General features: G+C 52.1%; 14 protein-coding genes across 14 annotated transcripts; 8 read left to right on the top strand and 6 right to left on the bottom strand.

Annotated features, from left to right (window-relative positions):
• Nucleotides 1-791: 791 nt before the first annotated feature.
• On the top strand, nt 792-2,375 carry ASPVEDRAFT_87880 (bZIP transcription factor; the record flags this gene model as incomplete). The annotated part of the gene is made up of 4 exons (XM_040818191.1): nt 792-1,077; nt 1,131-1,756; nt 1,803-1,912; nt 1,961-2,375. The coding sequence occupies 4 exons, from the start codon at nt 792-794 to the stop codon at nt 2,373-2,375; spliced, it is 1,437 nt and encodes a 478-aa protein (XP_040672344.1).
• A 224-nt stretch (nt 2,376-2,599) lies between these two features.
• Nucleotides 2,600-4,907, top strand: ASPVEDRAFT_141018 (Zn(II)2Cys6 transcription factor; the record flags this gene model as incomplete). The annotated part of the gene is made up of 5 exons (XM_040807711.1): nt 2,600-3,421; nt 3,516-3,679; nt 3,728-4,026; nt 4,071-4,285; nt 4,338-4,907. The coding sequence occupies 5 exons, from the start codon at nt 2,600-2,602 to the stop codon at nt 4,905-4,907; spliced, it is 2,070 nt and encodes a 689-aa protein (XP_040672343.1).
• Nucleotides 4,908-5,190: 283 nt separating this feature from the next.
• Nucleotides 5,191-6,929, bottom strand: ASPVEDRAFT_140407 (cytochrome P450; the record flags this gene model as incomplete). Its single annotated transcript, XM_040807656.1, has 6 exons — nt 5,191-5,388; nt 5,438-5,566; nt 5,622-5,723; nt 5,772-6,536; nt 6,586-6,671; nt 6,722-6,929. 6 exons carry the CDS (start codon nt 6,927-6,929, stop codon nt 5,191-5,193), a joined length of 1,488 nt encoding a protein of 495 aa, XP_040672342.1.
• A 561-nt stretch (nt 6,930-7,490) lies between these two features.
• On the top strand, nt 7,491-9,155 carry ASPVEDRAFT_154582 (uncharacterized protein). The gene is made up of 5 exons (XM_040808417.1): nt 7,491-7,880; nt 7,927-7,963; nt 8,011-8,093; nt 8,143-8,519; nt 8,574-9,155. Exons 1-5 carry the CDS (start codon nt 7,710-7,712, stop codon nt 8,980-8,982), a joined length of 1,077 nt encoding a protein of 358 aa, XP_040672341.1. The 5' UTR covers nt 7,491-7,709; the 3' UTR covers nt 8,983-9,155.
• Nucleotides 9,156-9,262: 107 nt separating this feature from the next.
• On the bottom strand, nt 9,263-10,710 carry ASPVEDRAFT_140536 (uncharacterized protein; the record flags this gene model as incomplete). The annotated part of the gene is made up of 4 exons (XM_040807664.1): nt 9,263-9,480; nt 9,539-9,632; nt 9,687-10,571; nt 10,624-10,710. The coding sequence occupies 4 exons, from the start codon at nt 10,708-10,710 to the stop codon at nt 9,263-9,265; spliced, it is 1,284 nt and encodes a 427-aa protein (XP_040672340.1).
• A 747-nt stretch (nt 10,711-11,457) lies between these two features.
• On the top strand, nt 11,458-12,309 carry ASPVEDRAFT_32867 (MBL fold metallo-hydrolase; the record flags this gene model as incomplete). The annotated part of the gene is made up of 1 exon (XM_040810657.1): nt 11,458-12,309. The coding sequence occupies one exon, from the start codon at nt 11,458-11,460 to the stop codon at nt 12,307-12,309; it is 852 nt and encodes a 283-aa protein (XP_040672339.1).
• Nucleotides 12,310-12,649: 340 nt separating this feature from the next.
• Nucleotides 12,650-14,735, bottom strand: ASPVEDRAFT_87873 (uncharacterized protein; the record flags this gene model as incomplete). The annotated part of the gene is made up of 5 exons (XM_040818189.1): nt 12,650-13,069; nt 13,122-13,789; nt 13,844-14,206; nt 14,262-14,524; nt 14,578-14,735. The coding sequence occupies 5 exons, from the start codon at nt 14,733-14,735 to the stop codon at nt 12,650-12,652; spliced, it is 1,872 nt and encodes a 623-aa protein (XP_040672338.1).
• Nucleotides 14,736-15,858: 1,123 nt separating this feature from the next.
• Nucleotides 15,859-17,443, top strand: ASPVEDRAFT_140161 (uncharacterized protein; the record flags this gene model as incomplete). The annotated part of the gene is made up of 3 exons (XM_040807635.1): nt 15,859-16,080; nt 16,133-16,236; nt 16,285-17,443. 3 exons carry the CDS (start codon nt 15,859-15,861, stop codon nt 17,441-17,443), a joined length of 1,485 nt encoding a protein of 494 aa, XP_040672337.1.
• Nucleotides 17,444-18,152: 709 nt separating this feature from the next.
• ASPVEDRAFT_32864 (rhamnogalacturonan acetylesterase) lies at nt 18,153-18,893 on the top strand (the record flags this gene model as incomplete). Its single annotated transcript, XM_040810656.1, has 1 exon — nt 18,153-18,893. One exon carries the CDS (start codon nt 18,153-18,155, stop codon nt 18,891-18,893), a length of 741 nt encoding a protein of 246 aa, XP_040672336.1.
• Nucleotides 18,894-19,030: 137 nt separating this feature from the next.
• ASPVEDRAFT_140474 (GFA family protein) lies at nt 19,031-19,622 on the bottom strand (the record flags this gene model as incomplete). The annotated part of the gene is made up of 2 exons (XM_040807659.1): nt 19,031-19,450; nt 19,503-19,622. 2 exons carry the CDS (start codon nt 19,620-19,622, stop codon nt 19,031-19,033), a joined length of 540 nt encoding a protein of 179 aa, XP_040672335.1.
• Nucleotides 19,623-20,056: 434 nt separating this feature from the next.
• ASPVEDRAFT_140732 (uncharacterized protein) lies at nt 20,057-20,645 on the bottom strand (the record flags this gene model as incomplete). The annotated part of the gene is made up of 2 exons (XM_040807681.1): nt 20,057-20,401; nt 20,457-20,645. Coding segments are annotated over 2 exons (534 nt in total), but the record flags the coding sequence as incomplete, so codon positions are not given.
• ASPVEDRAFT_45928 (uncharacterized protein) lies at nt 20,606-21,246 on the top strand. The gene has a single exon (XM_040813424.1). It carries the CDS (start codon nt 20,797-20,799, stop codon nt 21,043-21,045), a length of 249 nt encoding a protein of 82 aa, XP_040672333.1. The 5' UTR covers nt 20,606-20,796; the 3' UTR covers nt 21,046-21,246.
• On the bottom strand, nt 20,884-22,038 carry ASPVEDRAFT_328736 (uncharacterized protein). The gene has a single exon (XM_040810658.1). It carries the CDS (start codon nt 21,694-21,696, stop codon nt 21,085-21,087), a length of 612 nt encoding a protein of 203 aa, XP_040672332.1. The 5' UTR covers nt 21,697-22,038; the 3' UTR covers nt 20,884-21,084.
• Nucleotides 22,039-22,898: 860 nt separating this feature from the next.
• Nucleotides 22,899-24,100, top strand: ASPVEDRAFT_45926 (uncharacterized protein). The gene is made up of 3 exons (XM_040813423.1): nt 22,899-23,267; nt 23,312-23,532; nt 23,582-24,100. The coding sequence occupies exons 1-3, from the start codon at nt 23,082-23,084 to the stop codon at nt 24,030-24,032; spliced, it is 858 nt and encodes a 285-aa protein (XP_040672331.1). The 5' UTR covers nt 22,899-23,081; the 3' UTR covers nt 24,033-24,100.
• Nucleotides 24,101-24,365: the final 265 nt, after the last annotated feature.

Below are 24,365 nucleotides of genomic sequence, written 5' to 3'. Positions count from 1 at the left end.
ATCTGAATGGTCAATCAACCAGGTCTTTGCGTAGTCGTAGCGAGTCATGAATAATTGCCGGTCTCGACCGCCCTGGCTTCTGCCGGTAGAAGAGTTTTTCCCCTCCGGCTGTTGACATTTCCATCTCCACCAATTGTGCACATCCACTCGCTGCGTCTCCCCCTGTCCAGGTGCCACTGGTTCGATGCCATTTTGATTTGGGCCAATAGAAGCCCTGCGACTCCTGCTCTTCTCGACGCCCCCGGTCCCCACGTTCTCCTCATCCTCAGTCCCATCTGCGCGCCGGTCCCGTTCCCAGTTTCTCCCCATCAGCAGCCCCGGACCTCGTTTCCCCGCTCCAACTCCCTTTCCTCCGGCTTTCTCATGATCGCATCCTGCCTGCAGCTGTCGTCTCCCCACTGTTTCACCATTGGTGCGCGACAACTGTTATCCGTCGGGTATTACGACACTCTTCTGCGGTGGAACCGGCTCCCCCCGGGGTTTGCATCACTGCCACGCGTGAATGGGCGGGGGCGATCCTTTAGCACCCTGTCGTTAATCTAAGTCTTTAAACATCGCGGAGAAGGAGATCTCTTAACGCTTGAGCGATCGCCAGTTCTTAACGGGCCTGGTTGGCATGTGAATTCATCTTTCCGTTTTTCTCGTGGCTTCACCGTAGCTTCACCGCATCTTAAAGCGGGCAACCGAGGATCCATTGCCGCTGCTGCTTCTTGCCGACAAAGGAGCCTACCGCTCGCTTCCCTGCCTCCAGACCAGGCATCCTTGTCCATCAACCCATCCCCAGGATCGCGATGGAGACCACTCGAAAGACGACGCCAAAGACAACAAAGCTCACCGGCGATCGAGCTGCTCGGAAGCGCGAGCAAGACCGACAAGCCCAAAGGAGCGCCCGAGAAAAGACCAAGAAACTTATCGCCCATCTCGAATCGCGGATCGAAACGTTGACCAGATTCCATAACAGCGGTAATGTCCAAGAGCTGATAGATGAGCTGGAGGTGCAGCGCAAAGCGAACGAGGCGTTGCGGACTACGCTGCGGTCGATTGAAAAGGCAATTAACGGTGGCCTTGCTGAAGCAAGTATGTCGACTTCTGATCTTGAACGACTCCTGCTGACTCTCGTTTGATGGTAGACACCGCGCTCAAAAATTGTAACACGAAGACGGCTCTCGAAGATGGATCAACATCCCCAAGTAGCGAGAATAGCAAACAAATAGGGACGAACGGAGGAATCCAAGATGTCGCACAACAGTCCAACCTCCTGGCGCCTGGCCAGGGTCATATTGCCCAGCATTCCGCGAGTCCAGCCTTCGACGAGTCGAGCATGATCGACAAATTCTCTCCCAATGGCTCGTTTGTCAACATGCACGACGGGCTGCCATTGCCCGGGAAAACTTCAGACGAGATTCACGTCCCTTTTAACAGTACTTTACACACATTTCCGATGGACATGCCGATGCCTATCCACGCGGTTGTCCACTCAACAGAACCTCTATGTGACTGCTGCAAACAGTTACTATATATGAACGACATGCTGGGCCGGTTTGCGCTTACTTGCACACGAAATATGGCCGATCAACGAATTCGCGATGCTGATATTCCGATTCGCGCTGTAGTCCACGGATGGGATGCTGTCACTCATCTACACCCGCTCGACCCGATCTGGACGATGCTTCGGACGGCGGACGAGAGCGTCTGGCGTACGTGTGGGGCGGTTGAGCGAGTAGGGATCTTGCGAGTGGTCAGCTTGATGCTTCGCGTATGTTCTATCTTTGTTTTCCCCCGACGTTGGCTAACTCTGATAGTACCTGTCCGATCCGTCAGAACCCAGCCTGAGCCAGCTGCCAAAATTCATGCGGCAGCGGCCGTCACAACACCGGATCATACACAAGCCTCTCATAGACTTCGTGGTCTGGTGAGTTTTCCACCGAGCATCTATACTTTCCTGAACTAACAGAGCCAGGCCTGCACTACGCGAGCGATTGATTCTATTTCCCCACCAGCATTGCTCTGAGAAGTTTTGGTCAATGTTCTGGGTTTGTTTCCGGTTTAATTGGCCATACCGATTGCAGGACTGCTTCTTCCAGCAGGGTCAAACTGGACTTTATCGCTTCTCAGATGCGTTTAGCAAGGCGTTTTACGATTTACAAAACTGGGGCATGACCCCCGAATTCTTTCGCGAGTACCCTGACCTGGAGGCAGACGTGAACATGATTCCAACCGCTGCAGAGCCAACACCAGTCACCGTAGGCAGTGACACATTAACGCTGGGTAATGGGGGGATGGGCCACGAGAATGTATCGCGGCTCGATCCAGTCACGGCGAATATGTTCACAGCGTTCCCGGCGGACTGGTCAACGCGAAGTCAACTGTTTTGAGAATTTTGAATTTAGCGAGTCTGTATATTAGCGGCATACCTAGGATATCAAATCTGCTGTTTTGTTTGGTAACTGATGATGAACGATGACGGCGACCCCACGTGACCTTCATCCGAGATTTCATCCGCAATTCCGAGCGACGACCAATCTCCAACTACTTCTCTCCAACCATCTCTAACATATATCCGAAACACCTCGCAGGCTTAGCTAGGCAATTGCCGACCATGGCTGACAGCGAGTCTGCCGCTGCGCCCAATTGGCGTATCCCCAAGGCTTGCCAAGAGTGTCGACAGCGCAAGATCAAATGCAATGGCGAGAACCCATGCAAGACATGCCAGGTACGCCGAACGCCATGCATCTACCGGGAAGTCATCCGTCAGCGCCGGAAGAAGAATCACGATCTAGGACAGAGTAGTCACCCCGCTAGGGAAAGACTACGGCTCGATGCATCGTCTCGGCCCGAGCCCATGCACTGCCAGGCCCACCGGGAAGAGCCTCCGCTTAGCTTCAATAACAGTGTCTCGGCTACGCATATGACGTCCCCCTTGAATAAGGTCCAACTTTATTATGGATCGACATCTCATTTCGCGCTTATGCATGAGATCTACCGAGACCTCACAGCTCATCAAACTGGCCAGAGCGACCATGGACCGCACGGCCGGGTCGAAGAAGCTGGGGCCGGACTGGATATGCTCAGTTTCCGGACTATTTTCTTTGGTATCCCTGCCCATCCGCATAAGGATTCATCGAGGGGGCCTAATGGCGCGGACCCGCATATCATGTTCCTGTCTTATGACATGGCACGCAGGTTTCTTGATGCGTTTCTGTCGACGCTTTATGGCCTCTTGCCTATCTGGCCGGCTGAGCAGTTTGCGCGTCGTCTTGGGCATGTATATGGACCACAGCCGCCCTCTCGTACGGATAAACATCAGAGTATCCTTATCATGGCGCTGGCGCTGGGCTCACTGATCACCGAGGATAATCGTACCTGGGGCGACGTTTTGTATGAGCAGGTCAAGGCGTCCTGCAGTCCTTTTGATGATACTGTGAATATCCAGACGGTGCAGCTATTTATGTTCATGATAAGTGCCTCTTTCCCTGATCCTGGCTCTGGCTAACCTAGAGCACGCTCACTTCGAGAACGAGGTTGGAAGGCCAAATGCATGCTTTCTCCATCTTGGAACTGCCGCGCGAAAGGCAATTTCTGGTGGTTTGCATAAAGAGTCGCCCCATGACAGCGGGGAGACCTGGGAGATTACAGAGGAGAGACGACGGACGTTTTGGTATCTTTATATATATGAGAAGTTGGTAACCTCCTCTTACATACCTATAATCTTCTAACCGTGTTGCAGCTGGATATGCTTTCATCTCGGGCGGCCGAGCTCACTATCGCGGAGGGACGTTGGAATTCCGATTCCGGAGGACCCGTTTTGTCAGGCATTGATTTTTCTGTCTGATGCGATTTGTCGCTCCGCAGATGAACTGTACGGGCGACATCATGAGTCGTTACTGCAGATGTGGAGAATTGCAAAGTCGATATGGGACGATTTGAGGACATTCGACTCCAAAATGCAACGTGCACTTGGATTTGGGCTTGATAAGCGGCCTCAGCCCGGTGGTGTCGGGGTGCAGCAGACTATGTGCATTACTCGTGAGTGCTCTGGACTCTCCTTAGAATCCAGGCTGATATTCCAGTTTATTATCATACCATTCTCCTTACATTCCGACCCTTCCTTATATTCCGTGGTCGCTGGAACCAGGATATTAGGGCAGGCCAGGATCCAGATAAAGGGCATACGAAGCGCGAGATACCACCTTGGTTGAATGAGGCATGCGGGTATGCCCTCAGTGCTGCGTGCCGGACCATTCATTTTCTATGCGAGTCATATACAGCCAACGACCTAGTCAAGGTATGCCCTGCATTGCGAGTCAAGGATAGACAGCCTCAACTAACGCCCACAGGGCATTCGATACCACGGTTTCTTCTTGACAAGCTCCTCCGCTGCTGTCGTATTCGACCTGATGCACGGGAAGGATCTTGTCTCATCCCATCTCCCTTGGGCCCACGCAACCTTGAGAGCTCTCACGAGCATGAAGCAGTCTGACGCAGTTGAAGCTTCTATCCTCGCTCTCCAAACTATTCTCAAACAACTCAATCCTGCCTACGAATGGGTCCCTGAGGCGGAGCAGTCCAATACCTCTACCACGCAGAGTGCGGCGCCAGCAACTACCAGGCCACCGTCATACACTGTGCCTACCTCCCGAGAACCTTCAAACATGCCACTACTACCTAATGCCACCGTTAATACCACCCTCCCTGTACCTCCTAAATCGGAGCCGCTGCTCTACGACTTCCAAGGGAATCCGCTAGAACAGAGCATGGACATGCCAGCCACCACTGGGACTTCAGGCAGCGGCGAGGACCTCCTCGATTTCACCTTGTCGGATATGGGCTGGGACTTTGATTTTTCGACTATGGATCTCGAGACGTTCTTTTCTGTTAGTCCGGCTTTTGATGCGCAGGGGGTATGATGTATTCGTAGTGCTGGAACTATATGGCCGAAGGATTACATTTTCTCTCTTTTTGTGTGTGTATATATATATATATATATATATATATCCCCAGTGCCTCCAGTATTTGACACAACTGTCCCGGTGTCTAACCCACTCATACACAATCTGTAACTCTGGACACAACAGGCTTCTGCGGGTATCATGGCGTGATTAAATATGCCCATTCGAGTCAACGCATATAACTAAACGTGACGAATATTCGATTATATAGTCTCTCGCTTTGAGTAAAACGCTAAAGTGTCTACCGTAGACCTCCTTCCGCCTTGGATACATAGCACGGCCACCCATATGGCACTGCCGTGAAATATGCCATATAACTCCAGCTATGATCCGGATTCTGCTGGCGGATATCATAATCTCGAACAAGCGTCGCAATAACCTTCGAGAGCTCGATAGTTGCCAGGTTGCGTCCGGGACACGAGTTATATCCAGCACCGAACTGTGCAAGCAGTATTAGTTGCGTCCTGTACCACGACCAGAGAACATACCGCCACGAAATACTTCTCGATAGCCTTTGCCTGGGGCCCGATCCACCGGCCGGGGTTATATGCTTTGGCGTCGGGTCCGAAGAATTCTGTCGAATGGTGGATGACCCAGGGGTTCACGCTCAACTTTGTCTGTGCCTTGTTAGTATAGCAGGTCCATGGAACACTGGAATATCATTAAACACACCCCTTCAGGGAAGAAGCGATCCCCGATTTTAAGGCCGCCCTTTGGTGCCAACCGAGCGAGGCCGAATGGGACTGGACCGAAAATACGAAGTGACTCTTTGATCTACGGAAAGTTAGACACATGGATAAGAGAATATACGGTCTGACCTACACAGGCCTGTAGATACTCCATGTTCTGGGCATGTGCGTAGGATACGACAGGATCGTTGCACCTCCCCTGTGCCCTCTCGCTGTTGATCTCCGCGCGCAGCGTTTCCAGATGTTCAGGCTTCCGAAGCATATGGTATACAAATGACTGCAAAGCACCGCTGATTGTGTCTGCTCCGGCGCCGACAGTTCCCGTGGCCGTAGCCTGTAGGTCGATGATCGTCATGCGCTCGGGATGCTGCTCCAATGTCTTCTTCCAGTGTTCGATCATGTCGTTGCGAGGGTTCGGGTTCGCCTGCCGGCGTTGCAGAGCAGCCATGGTCGTGTCGAAGAGGTGGTTATTCGGCATCAGGTTGTATTTCGACAGCAGGGAATTGCCCAATGTCAGATTATGCAACCACTGGAAGTACCCAGCTGCAGCGATATAAGCATTGAGCGCACGAGAATTGCCTATTGACCCGCCGAGATCTTTCCCACTGTCTAAGAACCCAAAGCTCTCTGAGAAGACAACCTCGCCGATGATGTCGAACGCGAGGAAGTTGAACCAGTAGTCCAGCTCCACGGGCTCTTGCTTCTCAGCGAATTGGTCGAACTTGGATAGCATCAGCTGAATCATGGTGTCCATATACGACTCGGACTTTATCAGGCTGGACAGAGCATACGCAGACGCGACATTTTTGGCTCGCTCGACTCGTCGCTTGGGATCGGTTTCGGACATGGGGGTTTGGAAGCGCCGGTCCGGGAGGGCTAGAACTTTGTACCATGGTGCCTGGCGTGGACTATGAGGATACGGCTAGGACTAATGGGATGAAGAATACCTTTGGGATTGGATTCAGCAGGATGCTGCGGATGGCGTCCGGGTGGCAGACGCTGACTTCGTCGTGGGCGATGCGGACAAACGGCCCTGGGGATTGTTATAAGGTGTTCCTGTGCAACTGATGCTGCCATTCATACCATGCTGCTCATGCTCCCTAATGCTTCGGACGTTAATGTCGCCGGTGAAAATGCGGATGACGTGCCACAGCCTGGTGCACGATGCAAGGAAAGGGCCCGGAATGTCGCTCAGCGGGGATTGATAGCGTCGCCACAGAAGGCAACTGAGCAGAGAGACTGCCGTGCAAATAGCTGCAGTAGACGGGTCGAAGGAAAAAATTGCAGCCATGGTGAGGCAACTGTTCCTGGGCTGCTTGGGAGACTGCAGAGGTCTGGATTCCCCTCATCGCGCAGAGCTCTGGAGGAGCGCCCAGCAAGGTACTTTGGTATGATCGAGGCTGGCCAGTCATCGCGTTAGCGTTTGACAGCAGCAAGGCCAAGTGTTCGGGATTGGTTTCCTGCTGGGTCTAGCTGGTGACGCCGTCGAGGAGCTAACGACGCCAAGTGTAAGCCAGCGCAGCTTGGGACTTTTGTTGCGAAGACAAGTCACAGAGCTCTCCATCTTTAGCAGCTCACCTCGCCGGGAGGCTCGTAGGAAGGACAAAGCTCTTCTCGTGTTGTGAGTCATATGCACGACGACGGTTTGTCCCTGTTCTCGACGTTAACATCGAGACCTATCAAGACTTGCCCAACGTCGGCTCTTCTTCGGTGGACACATTTATGGATACCTCCTGCAGACTCCACCGCGGTTCGGCTCACTGTCTCAAGCAGCCCCAAATGGTTCGATCTGGGTATTCAGATTGGGTGGCGGCTCATATCAAACGTCCCAGGCACCCACAAGGATCGAGATCCCGGCTTCAATTCCTGTCAAATGGATATCAAAACGGCACTTGCTGATCCTTGCGTTTTCCATTCAGGGCCTGACACTTCCCGGAGATCTTTTCCAGTCGTAATGACACCTCCGATCTTGGTGGCGCATGCAGCTCGATGAAAGGGATCTTATATCGCCCATCTCCCCTTCGCTCCTCGCACCTCCGTTGTCGCACTCTGTACAAACGAAAATCGTGTCATGCCAAATATGGTGGTGTTTTCCATCGTCAACAATGCCCAGCGGGCGATTATCGGCGTGGCTGCTGTGTTCATGGTGCTGCCTATCGTTGCAGTTACTTTGCGCATCTACGGCCGTCATCTGAAGGGAGTTGGCCTCGACCTAAGTGACTACCTGATCATGGGTGGATTGGTAGGCTTCTGCCTTTTGGACTCTGGCTGATGCTGACGGTGTTTAGGTGTGCTCCCTTGGTTTCGGTGCAATCGATATATCCTGTAAGTGCCTTGTGTAATGGCTAAGGAACGCCCTAACAAAGCTCTAGGCGTCGTCAACTGCGGAGTCGGCCACCATATGGCAGAGGTCGTGGCACAGTACGGAATGGGCCCGATAATGCTGTTTATGAAGGTTTGGAAGGTCCCATTCTGCTGAAGGCTAGCTGTTAACCTCAGTTAAGGAACTCGTCGCCATCCAGATCTTCTGGGCCGTCGGCAACTCCTGCGTCAAGCTCTCCCTCCTCTCCTTCTACTGTCGCGTCTTCTCCTTCCCTCGCTTCATTATGACGGCCCAAATAACGGCCGTATTTATACTCCTATGGGCGCTCGCCGTCATCCTGGGCGGGTTCCTCCTCTGTCAGCCATTCGCGTTTACATGGGACCAAAGCATCCCCGGCGGCCATTGCGGTAATCAAGTCCTTTCATACCAGATCACCGGCGCCCTCAATTTGGTCACAGACTTGATGGTGCTCACCATGCCAATGCCGTATCTCTGGAAACTCGAGATGCGAGTATCGCAGAAAATCCCTCTCATGGCGGTCTTTGCTGTGGGACTATTGTACGTACCTCTCGCCATCTATCTATACTACTTACGTTGGACTAACACTTCCAGTGTCTGCGTCGCAACGATAATGCGCCTTGTCTCCCTCTCCCTCCTTGACTTCACCGACCTTACCGATAACATCACCGAAGCCATGATCTGGGGAACAATCGAGCCTGCGCTGGGCGTCACCCTAGCGTGTATCCCCTTCATGAAACCCATCTTCCCATTCTCGCGGTCTATGGCAAACTATACACAGTCCGGGCAGACAGAGAGTAGTCATGGAAAGATGTTTAGCAGGAAAGGATTTCGGCACCCATATGACCCATACCCCCTGGACACCATGGTTAGTACGGCTGGCGCGCAGGAGCCGGGTCTGCAGACGAGGCCGGATAATGCGTCAGATCAGGAGCGGTTGGTTTCTTCGGAACAGGGGAAGGGGATGTCGATTGTGGTGCAAAAGGACTTTGAGATGAAATGAAGATGTCGAGTACTATGTAGACGGCTAATCCATCAAAAGTGCGGCGCAATAAAATTATTTCTCGGGATTCTAGCGGTATCTGCCATGCCGTATAATCCTGAATTAAGTGCTGTAAACCTAATGTACAAATGGGCATACAATGTCCCAGTAGGCAATATATTAAACGCATACAGATCTATCATACATGGAGAGTAGATTGCCCTAACACTGGATAAGCAACTCCACATAGCCTTCAGGAGATTCACATATGTGGAAGCCACGCCACTCCTGTAACACAAGGTTAGACCTTTTTCCAGAGGCTCATATTGTGGACCTTAAAGTATGCATCGTCAATAGTATCGGCAGGGGCCTCTGACTTTCCAATTCTCCGGGCCTTCCACACTCGCAGTAGTGCAGAGCAGAGAGCCGCTCCGATATACATGAAGCCGGTAAATAGCTGTGTGCGGAGGTATGGCCGGTCTCCTGAAGTGCGCAGCTCGAGACCAATGGCTTCGCCAACTATTGTCCACAAAATTCATTAGTACTGACTTTATAGGGATAGTAAAGGATACTGTACATGTCGCTGGAAGAACGCAAACCAGCCACATGATTGTCAAGCACGACCGGACTTCCTTGAGAGACACTACCTCTGCACTGAGAGGAGCCATGACCTGCGATACATGATCAATATATGAGCTGCATTGATCAGAAAGCATGGGATATACCGTCCAGAAAGTCCCGAAAAGGATCCCACCAAAGAGCGCGAAGCACAGGATGGCAGCATACGACTTTGCACAGACCCAAAGCGACAGGCAAAGCACACCACTGACGAATGTGGCAGCAGTAGCAATATTAATACGCCCAACAGCATCACTATAGTATCCCACGAGCGGACGTCCGACAACCTGTCCAACATTCAGCAGAGCCGTGACAATCGATCCCTGCCCAGCATCCAATCCGATACTCCGAGAGAAGGTCGAGAGAGAGAACCATATCACCATGAACCCCATGACACTGAAGAAGCTCCAGCCTAAAAACAGCCAGACTTCATATCGTTTACCGACCGTAAAATTGATAGCTTTCAACTCACGGCCTCGAACTTGTGTGCCATTAAGATCATTATCGCGCAATGCCAGCACGCACACTGAGCTCACAACGACTTGGACAATTGCTATCACGCGGTACGTCCAGCCAGGTCCCCAGCGGGCCAGCATAGCATTTGCTGCCAGGGAATAGATAAGCCCACCTGTGCCTGTGCCAGCAGTTGTTATTCCTGCGGCTAGACTCCGTCGCTTAGTGAACCATTGTGGGATGATTGACGTAGATGAACTGTATTGCAGTCCCAGTCCCCAACCGTAGCAGATGCCTTGGCTGAGGTAAAGATGCCAGATCTTATTGCTCCACGAAGCGCCCAGCAAAGCAGCAAATTCTAGTAGCACTCCGAGCCCGACAGAAACCTTGATTCCGTATCGGTGGTGGACGGTAGTTGCGAAAGGGGCGATCAAGCAGGACTGCGATGCTGCAAGGCCGCCGATGAGCGCGTAGTCCAGATATGTTCCGGATACATAGACTGGATGGGCTAGAAACCATTGCATGAATACCCCATAGCTCTGGATATATGTCAGTCTTTAAGCCACCATATGTTGGTGAAGGGTTGTATACGGAAAGAATGCCCCAGTGGTGGGCGTTGTTCCAGAAGATCGCAAGCACAATCACCCAGCCGTATCCTCCATCTGGTGCTGCCGACATGGCGAATAATCGGTGTGTCTAGAGGGTTTCAAAACTGTGGCCTGCAGGATATATGCTGATTAAATACTAATAAAGAGTTTATGGGGCTTCGGTATCCCACAACCATGAATGATTACATATCACTAATTCAAACGTCCCCTGATTAGTGACTCGTATTTATAAACAGCATCTTGGATAAAAATTACCAATGGGAATGAGATATTTTCCTTTTACTTTTTTGTGGGCCTGATGATGCATGTCAAATCCGGCCCTTCAGCTGTGGGATTCCGACTGACCATGCTGATGGCCTGTAAACCTGGACTTACCTGCGCTTCACGATGGAATTGAGTTTAACCTTAACCCTTAGCTAGGTACATCCGCAGAATGATCAGCGTACCTTGGTTTCGCAGACGCAAGGTGCCGCCTGATAAGCACGTTTGCATAGATATACATCTCAGTATTCTATAGATTCGACAACTGCCCCGGCAGAGTTTTCTTACCCACCTGGTCCATGGGCTTCTTGTTTCATCTAGAAAGGTAGCTCTGCCGACCCTAAAGAGAATTGCTTGATTACGCTACTGATTATATATCATTACACTGTCCTTAATACAGCGGTGGGATGCCACGTCTGTCACCTCAGCCCGAGGCGGGTATCCCACCATCCTGGTCTATAAAGAGGCACCGATACTCCTTTCCATGGACCAGCCATACTCTACAAAGCCGACCAAAACAGTTATACTTCTTTAACCAACCAAACCAAACGCCATCATGCCTTTCACCAACACCAGCGTCACCGTCACCCACATTTCAACCGCAACAGCCATCATCTCCATCGACGGCGTAAACCTCCTTACCGACCCAGTCTTCTGCCCTGCCGGCTCAACATACGAGTATCACGGCTGGGCCAAGGTGTCCAACCTGCACGAATGGGGCTTTACCGAGACTCCTCCCCCCTCAACTCTGCGCAGCATCGCCGGGCCAGCTATCAAGCTGGACGAGCTGCCTCCTATCGACGCCCTTCTCCTCAGCCACGAAGACCACGTCGACAACCTTGATCCTTTGGGTCGTCAACTGCTTGACGGTAGACGCGTCTACACCACGCCAGATGGCGAAAAGAACCTCCGACCTCGCCCTGGAGTCGTCGGTCTGAAGCCCTGGGAAACCGTGACAGCGACAATTGGAGGAAAAGTGTTTCGTATTACTGGAACCCCATGCAGGCACTTCCCTGGCGGCGAGGTCACCGGCTTCGTGCTCGAATCCGATTCATTCGGCATCGATGAGACCACCGGACTGCCAAATGCAGTCTACTTCTCCGGCGACACGGTCTGGATCGATGAGTTGGCGGAGCTAGGGAAGAGGTGGCATGTTGTTGTCGCGGTACTGAACTTGGGGAATGCGCTGTTCCCTTATCCTAATGGAGTCCTGCAGATTACGTTTGATGGGAAGCAGGCGGCACATCTGATGCGGGTTACTGGGGCGGAGATTATGGTTCCGATTCATTTTGAGTCTTGGGAGCATTTCACCGAGCATCAGGCCGAGCTGCGGGAGGTGTTTAGGGGAGAGGGCATTGAGGAGAAGGTTCGTTGGTTGACTCCAGGGGTCGCTACGGAAGTGGTTTGAGTATGAAGATTATCATATTGCCATCTTCAAGAAGGACCCAGTTGGATGCACTACATAGACTAGATATAGGGGAATAGGAAGGATTACGCGTTTGGGATTCGATAACCAGATGTGATTTGGTAGTAGGAATGTATTCTATCTGGGTGAACTGTAACAGTAAAAATTAAGCTACCAAACGTTTGATAGTCGCTGGCCCTAAATCTAATTCAGTTCAAAACACTAGTTCTTCGTGTAGGAAACGCTGTCATATCACCATAAATCGTTACTCATACAAGAATCAAGTCGACCAAGCATATCAAACCATAAGACGATGACGCTAACACACGATATACAAAGGATGTCAACGAACAGACAGAATGGTACGGCCACCGTCCCAGGTTATTCTCTTCCGAACCATCAACCTGAAGGTACGGTGTTTAGTATCCAATGTCTCTCCCTCTCCATCAACAAGCTGGGCAGAGGGCGCAAAAACGATCGCCTCGCCGGTACGAAGACTGGCAATATGATACAGGCCGTCAGAGATTCCGTTATCCGGGGTGTCATTTCCGTTCTCGATTGGAAGGTGTGCGCGAATTGTCTCGTACCATTTGGGGCTCGTGAATCGATGTATGATGGTGATGGAACACAGATCGATAATACGTGGAGAGATTGTGGGCTCTTGGGTCGATATGATGGTGCGGACTCCCAGGTGGCGCTGTTGGCGAATGATATTCAGGAAGCTCTCTGTCAGCTCTCTCGCGGCACTCGTTTCTGACATGTACTGGACAACGGGTTAGCAGGTAAGCAAACTTGGATCAATCAATGGTGACTACCTTGTGGGCCTCATCTGCCACGATCATCTTGGCTCGGGAAGGATGGGCGTAGAGGAACAAGTCAATTGCGATACGAAACAGAACACACGCGGTGCTTTGATCGACAAAGGGGCAGGATAAGTCAAGAATAGTGACACCCCCGTCAACAAAGTAATTACCGGCGTTCTGGCCGACCAGGTCGAGATAGGAATCCAAAAGGTCTAATCTCTGCGCAAGAAATGGAGTTTGGTGACGGTCCAGGCGGAGATTGGCAAGACGCCTACGGAAATCGCCATAATCGAACTTCCCACCGCTCTCCATCGCCATTTCCCGCAACACTTTCAGAACTTGGGCCATGTAAAGCGGCATGTGATCACTCTGGGACATCGACATGAGGGAAAGCATCATCCCGATGTTCAAGTTTCGAGGGTTGATCTTGAACGGTCGCACCTCTACATTTGGGATATGTGCGTACATGGACGAGAGGTTGTGAAAGTTCGTTGGTGAAACAAGGACACGCAAGGGAATGTGTTTCTGTTCCGCTGCATATTTTGGGAGCACTGACGCGAGGAAGGCTGCTTCGCTGGGCTGAGAATTGACATTGGAGCTGTACTCGTTGAAGTGGAGTACGAGGGTGGAAACGGATCGCTTCAGGTTTCCGAGGCCTGGCATGGTCATCGAACAGTTCTCTGCTTGCACAATTAGTCGAGGGGTGCATGTTTTAAGAAGGGAGCGTGTCTTACCAATGATACACGAGGTGGTGTGAGATTTTCCACTTCCCTGCAGGCCGCAGATAAATGCAGAGAATGGGACATTGGTGTTTAGGACCACTCTAGGATCCGGGTTGTCGATTTCATAATTTGACGGCTTCAGCTTTCCGAGGAGTGCAAACTGAGAAGGCATATTGTATCCTTGCCTCTCGAGTGCTGCCGATAGGAGTGCTGCATGCTTCAGATCTGCGGTCTGTGGAACGGCCATCATTTCGTCTTCTTCGTCAGAACTGAGAAAGTGTTGTTGATCATCCAGCGAGGGCATGGCGGGTGCTGCTACCGCAGCCACCGCAGTATGTTCTTTGCATTTGCTACTGGCGAGATGTTCCGTGAAGTCTATTTCGACAGTACATTAGTATGGATTCGGGCTTTATAGCACCGGGGACCAGACCTTTCATGAGAGGCGTTGGTTCTGTCATCACCCCGAAGGCAAAGGCACTTTCCGAGTTTTGTGCTGCACCTCCATGCGTGGGCTTTTCGAGAAATTTCGGAATAAGAATTTGCGAATACTCGCTGGTATTAGAGGAATGAACTGTAGACGGCGTTGCCGAGACCGTCGGTGTTGATGCGGCCTCACGACTATTATGTTGGATAGACTGAGTTGCGCTGGAGCCTTTACGGGGCCTTTTCTGAGACTCAAGATGCGCTGTGTAGCTTTGAGACACTTGGTGAGCGCGGAAATCTGAGGGGAGGAGGCTACCACCTACTCGGTGACAATGTTCAGGATGTAGGGTCTAAGGTGGGGGTGCTTCTTGGTGTATCTGGCTTTGATCTCTTCTTGGTCAATAGGGACGTTTCGTCGGTGACGATCTAGGATCGCGGCACGGATGGACTTCCGAACGGCTGGGTCTGTAGTTGGAGGCATTATGATGCGACAGTTACAAGCTCCGCAGTATAGATAGGTTTTGGATGAGTTTGTGGGATGAATCCCGTGTGATGTGTATGTGTTATTGATGTGTTCCGCCCCTTTGGGTATACTTGCATAACCACCAGGAAGTCACAGTGACTCAGCAGTGGCATAAGACGCATAACTTCCATAATAGGGATTGTTAACCTGCACATAAGACTGAATTCAGCGGTGACGTTCTGCCTCACCGGCTTCCCATCCCTGCCAAATATTTCCACCGCTTGGCGAAGTTACTAGGTGTTCGGTCACACTGGTTATGTTGGCGGAGGCCATTGCGCCTCCATCCATCTTACCGACACACCCTGATAGAGCCTATTTTACAAGCACCACGGCGCAAAACATTGTTGTAGTCGAAGATTGCTTGAAACTGACTGTTGACGCCATTTCCCACCAAGCACCGGTCCATGACTAACGCCAATGCCAGCATGGGCCGCTAAGGAGACGAGCTGTTTAGCACCGGACTTGTTTATGTCCGCCCTGCGACTCCAATGACAGCTTGCACAAAGACGAAAATACGAAAGGGCATGGATTTGCCCTGACGCATTGAAACCAGTGATGGTATAGGCCAGACCTTCTCTGACGGCGCACCGAGCCTGGCGGGTGGTTCCATTCGAGAAGATGCAAGGTGGAACTGGAATCTGCCCCTGGCGCCAGAAAGGCATTTTCGTTCTTCGACGCGAGAAGTACGATATCGGTAGCAGCTCCAGCTATAGTCCATTCCATGCAGGGTTAAAATGGCCGATGCGAGGACCCTACATGACAGCACCGGAGGTTTGTTCCCCGGATCGCGACCCCACGGGGTGAACTACCCCGGTTCCCACAGTTGAGGCCTCTCATCCTGGGGAGTGGCGTGGTGTCTGCCGTGTTGGAAGGGAATTTAATTGGCTTTCATGTTGTGTCAATTAAGAAATGGACGTGCTGGCTTGGGCATTTCTTGTCCACGCCGCCAATTCTGGGCGAGGCGCGGCGACTATAAAATACTCTACCTCTCCAGGCCATTCCCCAGGAAAATCCTGGACTGCTTATATTCCTCTCATTGACAGATTTCTTCGTATCTGACTGTTCATTGCTTTTTCACATCATGCCAGAAAAGGTCAACCGTGAGGTTGGACCCCAGGAGAAGCAGGATGAGACATTCGTCGAACATGCCCACCCATCCATGTTTGACGATGAAAAAGCAGTCCGAGGCCAGGGCGACTACTCTGGTGCTGTTGCAAAAACAGATCCGAGGGAGATTCAGCTCGTCCGCAAGCTCGACATGCGAATGATGCCCATTGTCTGGGCGATGTACTTTCTCAACTATGTTGGCTCCCGTGCTCCCTGTCAATTTTTCGGCTTCTGATATTGAAACATAGGTCGATCGCAATGCTATTGCGAGTGCACGTCTTAATGGATTGGAAGACGATCTCGGGCTCCAGGGAACACAGTACAATACCTGCATCTCCATTCTGTTCGTTGGGTATGTCCACCTCTGCCTGTGCAAAACCCCAGCTAACAAATGACTCAGATACCTGGTAATGCAAATCCCTTCCAATATGCTCATGTCCTCTGGAAAGGTCCGAGCTTCCATATACATGAGTGTCTGCATGGGATGCTGGGCCGTAGTGTCCGCCTGCACGGCGCTCACCAAGAACTATACAGGACTTGTGCTGGTACGGTTCTTTCTAGGAATCGCCGAAGCCCCGTTCTACCCCGGCGCTCTGTTCCTCCTCTCCCTCTTCTATACGCGGAAAGAAATTGCACTTCGAATTTCGATTTTATACTCTGGCAATATTGTCGCAACCGCCATGTCCGGTCTTATCGCGCTCGCAACATTTGAGACACTTGACGGAGCACATGGCCTGAAAGGCTGGCAGTGGCTCTTCATTATCGAGGCCGTTGTCACATTCGGCATTGCCGTTCTGGGCCTCTTTATGCTTCCTGACCACCCGCTCACCACCCGCTGGCTCACACCTGAAGAGCGAGAGCTGGCCCATGCTCGTATCCTGGCAGACACCGTGGGCAGCGAGAACTCAAAGGGCGTCCTGGCGGGACTTAAGGAAGCGTGCCGCGACCCTCGCCTTTACCTCCTTGCTTTCATGCAGAACATGCACCTTAGCGCCTGTTCGTTCAACAACTTCTTCCCGACTGTTATCGGGAGTCTCGGCTTCAACACGACAATCACCCTCGCACTCACCTGTCCACCATACCTAGTCTCGGGTGCAGTGGGCGTCGTGGTGGGCATTACCTCCGGGAAATGGAACGAGCGAACATGGCATATAACAGCGACCATGGGCATCGCCGTTATCGCATTCATCATATCCTGTACTACGATGAACACCGGGGCGAGATACCTCTGCTGCTTCCTCTTCACCAGTGGTGCATACGCTGTGAACTCGGTGATCCTCGGCTGGGTCTCGGCCACGCTCGGTCAGACTCCGGAGAAGAAGGCAGCCTCGCTGTCGTTTGTCAATGTTGTTGCGAATGCGTCGTACATCTATACCGCGTATCTGTATCCGGATTCTGATGGGCCGCGGTATGTGATTGCAATGTCGAGCAATGCGGCGTTTGGAACGGCGACTATTATCAGTGCTTGGGCGTTGCGGTGGTGGCTGCAGGCTACGAATAAGAAGATTGCGCGTGGATCTGTTGCTGGGGCTGAAGATGGTGTCTTCTATGCGTACTAGACACTTTCATGTACTGCGGCTGGCTCGGTTTTATGCAACAGAATGTCTGATTGGATGCGGTGTTGTTGAGCTCTCTATTTCCATTTCTTGTATTCGCGGCCGCATATTCGTCTCTAGTACAGTATTACATGTAGTCTGCCAGATTTCCATCCCAACCAGACCCATGGGGAGGGCCCTTGTCATTGATCGCGCAATGCCAACCACATTCTTTCTTCAGATCCTTCCTCGGTCCAGCGGATGGGCTAATAACATCTCAAGCATGATGCTGTCTGAAATTCAACAATTTCTCCGCCTTGGCGCTGATCTCTCCGCAATTCGATGCAGTTTGAGGCGCTCTTGACGCACTCGCTGCTTCAAGTCCTCATGTTATTGGACGCTGTTCCTGGTTTCCACTCTACTCTGTACACTCTTGTCACACGCTTGCCGTTCAGGCACGGACATTCCCCATCGGTTGAATCGTCGGTCCATCTGCCACCGACTCACTCTTCCCCGGATCACCGCAGCAGTGAAAGCGATCACCTCATTCTTCAGGAGTTGACAATTCAATCAATTTAATATATTCATGGCGTTTTTATTTATCCGACGCGTGCCCTGTCTTCTATAGAATTAATTGACCTCGGTGCTGCTCCCACTATATATATCTCTCATTCCCCACCCCAGATTCCCATCCCCAGCAATCCCACAGTCCAAGCAAAACCAAAAGACCAATATGCTTTCCTACCTTGTTTCAGCCCTGCTCCTCGCAGGAGCAACCAACACCCAGCCCACAAAACGGGCTAACCCCCCGGCCTTTATCCTAGCCGGAGACTCAACCACCGCCCCAGACGGCGGCTGGGGCGACGCCTTCGTCGCCTCCCTCTCCTCCTCCTCAGCAGGAACAAACTTCGGGCACAGCGGCGCAACAACAGCCTCCTTCCGCTCAGGGGGGGACTGGGACTCTGTTCTCGCTGCTGTATCTGAGAGCGCGGGGTCATACACGCCCTACGTCACCATCCAGTTCGGACACAATGACCAGAAGACGGAGGAGGGACTAGCTTCGTTCAAGGAGAACCTTGTGCAGTTTGACGCAGATGTTCGGGATGCGGGGGGCATTCCGATCTTCTTGACTTCGCTGACGAGGCGCAATTTTGAGGATGATGGGACGGTTAGTGATGATTTGGAGAATGTGCGGACGTTGACGGAGGAGGCGGCGGAGGAGACGGGGGCCTTGATTGGGGATTTGAATACCAGGTCCAGGGAGTATGTTGAGGCTATTGGGTCGGAGAATGCGGATACTTATAACTTGGAGGCGGATGATAGGACGCACTTGAATGAGGCTGGGGGTGTGCTCTTTGCGGGCATTGTGGGGATTATCTTGAAGGAGCTGGAGCCGACATTTGACGAGTTTATCAACATCGATGAGGCTTTGGTTGCTGCTGTTGAGGCTGGAGAGTATTATTCTCCGGAGTGAGTCATGGATGTATTCAACATAGTATATTGCGTATATTGACTGATTAACTTGTTACAACCGATTATAAAGGAGAATTACTGGCATATTCTCATCAAAGCACGAGTCCTTGAATATTCAACTCGTTAATATGAAATAAGTCATAGAGCTTCTCGACGCTGCCGTGGAGTATAAGCCGAGCCCTGAACCTGCTTGACACCATCTGCATCGCGCAACCACCCAACCCGATCCTTCGCATACTGCTCAACTCTCGGCTTCAACTTGGACTCATGTAGATGAAAATCATCTACCGTACCAATCCGCAGGATACTGCTTCCGGGGAACGCATCGCCCACGCGGTACATCAGCGATCCACAGACCGAGCAGAAATAATTTGTCATGGCCTTTCCCGATTCTATTGTTTTTGACTGCCTGAATGTGCTTAGTTTCTCACGCCCTCGGACGTGTGTCAGATGGGAATCTGCGATGATGAAGTTCGATGCGAACATTGAGGCTGTGATTTTGCGGCAGTCGGTGCAGTGGCAGATGAATGTGTCGACGAGGCCTGGACCCTCGGTTGGCTGTGTAATATTATCAATAGGATATTATGGAGATTGGGAGTGATGTACTAACGAATGACAGCTGGACAGTGCCACAATAGCAGGTTGCTGTTGCCCTGCCCCCTTCAGACCAGCCATCATCGGCCAAGCCGGCGAGTGGAATGTACGGTTTATTAGAGTCGTGCGTGGTCATTTTCACAATACGACTGATATTACTGAGGAAGCTAAATAGTAGCTAGTTTAAGAAAATTAAGGATATTCTGCTGTGATATACCCCAGGCTGACATTGCGGCTGATCTTAGAAATGCAAATGATGACAAATTGAGGATTACCAATAAGCATTTAAATAGTTACTGCAACAAGTTAGCAGATCGGACTTCGGAGTCGGACGCAGAGACAGACTTCCGGCAGTTCAAGGGTGCACTGCTTAATGAGGTCATGATTGTACGAGACGGCGGGAGAAAACGAGGCACAATAAAAGGGTTAAATATTCCGAAGTCCACCAATAAGCAGTTTTATATTAAGCTTGACTAGGACTATACACTTGTACTCGTCAAATCAAGCCATACATCCATATCACAGTGCTCAGGTATAGCCAACCAGCTACGCTACCCGCCAGTTATCAGCTTAAAACCCAGCAGCCTTCGCAAGGAACTGTGCCGCCTCCTTCGCATCGCCACCATAGCTCACATGAGCCATGAAATTGCCGCCATCGAGGCAAACAGGGTCGCCGCTAGCACAGAACGTCTTGAACTGCTCAATGTTGCTAGGCTTCTGCGCCTTGAAGGGATCACCAAAGGTAACAGCCCCAACGACCTGGCCAGACTCGAGCTTCTTGTCCGCGTTGTGCACAACCATGGCGCCCTGCGAGTACCCGCCAAGCACGATCTTGGTGTCCGGGCACTGCTTCTTTGCGGTCTGTACCAGCTCGGCCATCTTTGGACCACCGGAGGCGCCCATGTTTGCGTTTCCCTTGAGTACTGTTAGACAAGATGTATTCATGATAAGGTTTGATGGGGAGACGTACAGCAGCGTCAGCAGGGTAGTCGACGCCCTGAACGGCGCATCCGTTGTTGGTGAGGGAGTTCAGTTCCTGCCCGACCTTGGGGCCGACGACGCTGCCCATGTTGCCCATCTCGGTGGTGCCGCGGGCGAAGATGAAGGTGAGCTTTTTGCAGCCGTTGTTGTCGGTCACGTCGTTTGAGGTAGAGGAGCCTCCTGCTATTGTTAGTGTCTGGTTTAACACGGACGGATACTCAGCTAAATACCCATCAGGCTACCTAATCCACCGCTACCGGACGAGGAATCGGAGCCGCCTCCTGTATTGTTCAGTTTAGTAGTTCAGAATATGAGGAAGGCTCTTACCCATGAGGCCGCTAAGGCCACTGCTGCTGGACGAGTCGGAGGATCCAGAATCGGATGACCCAGAGCTGGACGAGCCAGACGAACCGGAGGAGCTAGAGGAATCAGAACTGTCGGAACCACCTGCACTTGTCAACTATAAGTTCGCATATCCGGGGAGGCGCTTACCCATGAGGCCACTGAGTCCACTGAGTCCACCGAGTCCGCTGCCGGACGAAGAGTCGGAACCACCGCCTGCATTCGTTAAGTACTAATTCCGACATTTGGGAGGACAGACTTACCAAAGAGGTCACTTAGGCCACTGATGCCAGATGGGCTACTAGCGCGGCCTGCGGTCTGTTAGCCCCCTGTCCATATTTCGACCGTGTTAACTTACCGGAGAGTGTTCCTGAGCTGCTATCACTGTTTCCAGAAGATCCCGGGAACAAGTTGGACAAATCGAAGCCATCGTCACCGGAGCCGGACAAAGGCGAGGACCCGGACGATCCTGGGAATAGGTCGGATAGATCGAAGCCATCGTCACCAGAGCTGGATGAAGGAGTAGAGCTGGGCAGAGGCGATGAGCCGGACGAACCGCCAAAGAGGTCGCCTAGACTGCCCAGTCCGCCGAGGCCTCCACCACGGGGAAGCTTCTTGAAGGCCGAAGAGGACCCGGGGAACCAGTCAGATAGGTCGAACCCACCAGGTCCGGCGGGGGCAGTCGATGAGGGGGTAGGGCTCGAAGACGAGCCGGAGGAGCCGCCGAAGAGATCGCCTAGGTCGGGGCTGTTTTCAGAATCCCCGCTGGAGAGGCCTCCTGAGCCGGGTGCTATCAGATCTCCCAGGCTGAACTGGCGAGATTTGAGGGTGGGAGTTGGAGCGCTGAGGGAGCCGGCCGCCAGCGCGAGGATGAGTGCCGTCTTCATAGTGGCGATAATTCAAAGAGTGTAAAAAGAGTGGGAAACCGAGCACAGCTCAGATTGGTATGAAAAGAATGAAGGAGAATGTTTGTCCTGTCGGATGGAAAGAATGGGAGATGGAAGCAGAACCAGTCTGGCTGATGGAGAGAAAGCTTTGGGAACAGGGACCGTGTTATATAGGATTCCTTCCACGCCATGGCCCGTTAGAGAAGCAAAGAATTTTCGCCATACCTGGACTGGAGTGTTTCGTCTGTGGGGGCCGGGGGTGCAGGCTGCCCGAGGCTCAAGACGGTGCAATCTATCTCAGTCCCGCCCCGATGGGATTTCAGGGAATATGATTAGCTGTCGAGGAAGATCAGATAGATCTTCTGCCGGCTTTGGCCTGTTTTTTCGATAGATCGAGGCCGAGCAATGCTAAGTGCCGAACGCAGGTGGACGGGGGCCACCTGAATCAATGGTGCGACGCCCATGTGCGTCTCGAAGGAGCCCTATAGCAAGAACACGCCCGATATGGAGAAGGTAGCGAACCATTCAAAAACCGATCGCTGACGAATTGTCTTGGATTGAATATCGGCAGTTGGCTTGTCCAGACCTGTAAGGCCACGGCCGAGGCAGCAACGGTGCCCAGGCATGTCTCACAGTGAGACAAGCACGAAAGACAAGGCGCGGACCGAATATTATGGTAAATGATCAACACCGTTGACAGATCCCAGCTTTGGTCATGAACCTGGCTTCAAAGTTAGACTGAGCACAGGTGTAGATAGAGGTAGGGCCGCGAGCCGTTTCAGGGGCTGCAGTGGCCAATGCTCCGAGAACTGCCCGAATATTGGGATAATCCCAGCGTCTCACCATGCCAAGAAGGCTTGAGAGCGTGGCTGACATTGTAAGGCTGTGTTTTTGGCACCGTCGCAGGGCGAGTTAAAGGGAGGATCTTCCTTTCTGGGCAGCGCCGAACGGTCCACAAAATCCCAGAAATTCGACGCTTCAGATTGTCGCAGATTGCGCATGGATCTAGATTTGGTCGATTTTAAATGCCGGGCATCAACTACCAATCCTGTGATGGTTTATACCGCATGGACTCGGCGATTATAATATATGGATACTTTCCCACAGTACAATGGAATACCGATTCGAGGCCATAACAAACATGTCCGTTCGCATCAGGCTGAGCCGTAGACAGGACGCTAGAAAAGTGTAATTATGACCAAATCACAGTCCGCCATATCCTGAATACATGGAAATAGTCCGTAAGCCATGGCAGCTCCGGTACGGCGGCGCCACCGCATCAGCGTCAGCATCAGCATCAGCCTCAGCCTCAGCTGAATATCAACGCGGGCTCCAACATTTATCTTCTTTATTCTTCATCTTCCTCATCTTCATCATCCCTCGCAATGTCGCGCCCAACTCAGAAAGAACCACGACTCGCAAGTCCGCTCGGCGGCCCGCATGTTCTCTTCGATGGCTCGCTCATCATCGAGTTCCTGCAGCCGGCGCCCGAGCTGGACGCGTCTTTTCTCTTCCGCGCGACATATGTTGGCGGCCACGAGTTGATCAAGGCAGGAAAAAAGCATCCTCAGGTAAGTCATCTTCAAGTTTTCTGAAGCATGTCTGACCTGGACAGGCCCCTCCCCTGCATATCCACTTCAGCCAGTCCGAGTCCTTCATAATTGAATCGGGCGCTATCGGCACTACGACGACCTATGACTGCATTGACAGTGTCCATACCCCATCAGCAAGCCATCTCCAGAGTGTTCCTCGAAGAGGCCTTTCTCCGCCTGTCCCTAGCCGGACCGTAGATGGCGTCACTGAGATTCGACCCTGGCTGCCGCATAATTTTTGGCCGTAATATGCCCTTATATTGCTTTCTATGGAAAATACTAACAGCTGCCAGGGTCGCCCCTGACCACCCATTCTGGTCAACTGAAGAGGGACAGCAATACGAAGCCACCCTGCCGAACGGCCGCAATACTGACACGACAGCCCTTATCTGGGGCCATCCCAGGACCGGCGGTGATACGGCCACTGGGAAACTGAAGTCGGACTTTCCACCGGATATGGATGGAGCGTACTTCCTGGCTCTCCTGTCCTTCGTTGATGCCATCAGTGCACAGCGCGTCGCTATGAATTTGAGTACAGCAGCAACATTATTTGGCCTCCAGACGGAGAGTGATTCGGCGGCGGTCATCCTCGCACCGACAGCTTGGTGGCTTGGGCCACTGAGATGGATGATTCCGTGGTCAGCACAATGTGCGATGGAACGGGTTCGCAAGATTTGTGGTGGGAAGGACATTGCGAACGTGGTGGAGGATATCATTGAGGAGCAGGTGGTTAAGCGGCAGTAATACTCTACTATAGTCTCACGATAACGCCCTTCTTAATGGATTTGTCTATATACCACGCAGTAGCGGTAAATTTGCCTATGATCAGTACAGACTCGTCGAATGCGTCCAACTCCATTCAACCCTGTGGCGGCGACCTTGGTAAGTGGATTTCAATAGGACACACCGACTTCTTACGCCTCTTATTCTCAGCGGGAGAAACTCCGCAAGGTTCCATTCACCCCCCTGGCTATTGGTTGTAAATGCAGGCTTGCTCGTGCTCTCTGCGTAGGACCGGAATCTGAACTCCGGTCGAGCCATATCCAGTGGACGAATAGACAGCGGCAGATCTGCCTG

The sequence above is a fragment of the Aspergillus versicolor genome (assembly GCF_001890125.1).
Source record: "Aspergillus versicolor CBS 583.65 unplaced genomic scaffold ASPVEscaffold_11, whole genome shotgun sequence".
Taxonomy (NCBI): domain Eukaryota; kingdom Fungi; phylum Ascomycota; class Eurotiomycetes; order Eurotiales; family Aspergillaceae; genus Aspergillus; species Aspergillus versicolor.
The sequence above is the reverse complement of the archived record's forward strand: the minus strand, read 5'-3'. Positions and strand labels throughout refer to the sequence as shown.

Coding starts and splice junctions, on each gene's coding strand:
- ASPVEDRAFT_154582 (XM_040808417.1), top strand. CDS start 7,710: ATGCCAAATATGGTGGTGTTTTCCATCGTCAACAATGCCCAGCGGGCG. Junction 7,881..7,926: donor ACCTGATCATGGGTGGATTG/GTAGGCTTCTGC, acceptor GACGGTGTTTAG/GTGTGCTCCCTTGGTTTCGG. Junction 8,520..8,573: donor GTCTTTGCTGTGGGACTATT/GTACGTACCTCT, acceptor TAACACTTCCAG/TGTCTGCGTCGCAACGATAA.
- ASPVEDRAFT_45928 (XM_040813424.1), top strand. CDS start 20,797: ATGAGGCCGCTAAGGCCACTGCTGCTGGACGAGTCGGAGGATCCAGAA.
- ASPVEDRAFT_328736 (XM_040810658.1), bottom strand. CDS start 21,696: ATGAAGACGGCACTCATCCTCGCGCTGGCGGCCGGCTCCCTCAGCGCT.
- ASPVEDRAFT_45926 (XM_040813423.1), top strand. CDS start 23,082: ATGTCGCGCCCAACTCAGAAAGAACCACGACTCGCAAGTCCGCTCGGC. Junction 23,268..23,311: donor CAGGAAAAAAGCATCCTCAG/GTAAGTCATCTT, acceptor TGACCTGGACAG/GCCCCTCCCCTGCATATCCA. Junction 23,533..23,581: donor CTGCCGCATAATTTTTGGCC/GTAATATGCCCT, acceptor AACAGCTGCCAG/GGTCGCCCCTGACCACCCAT.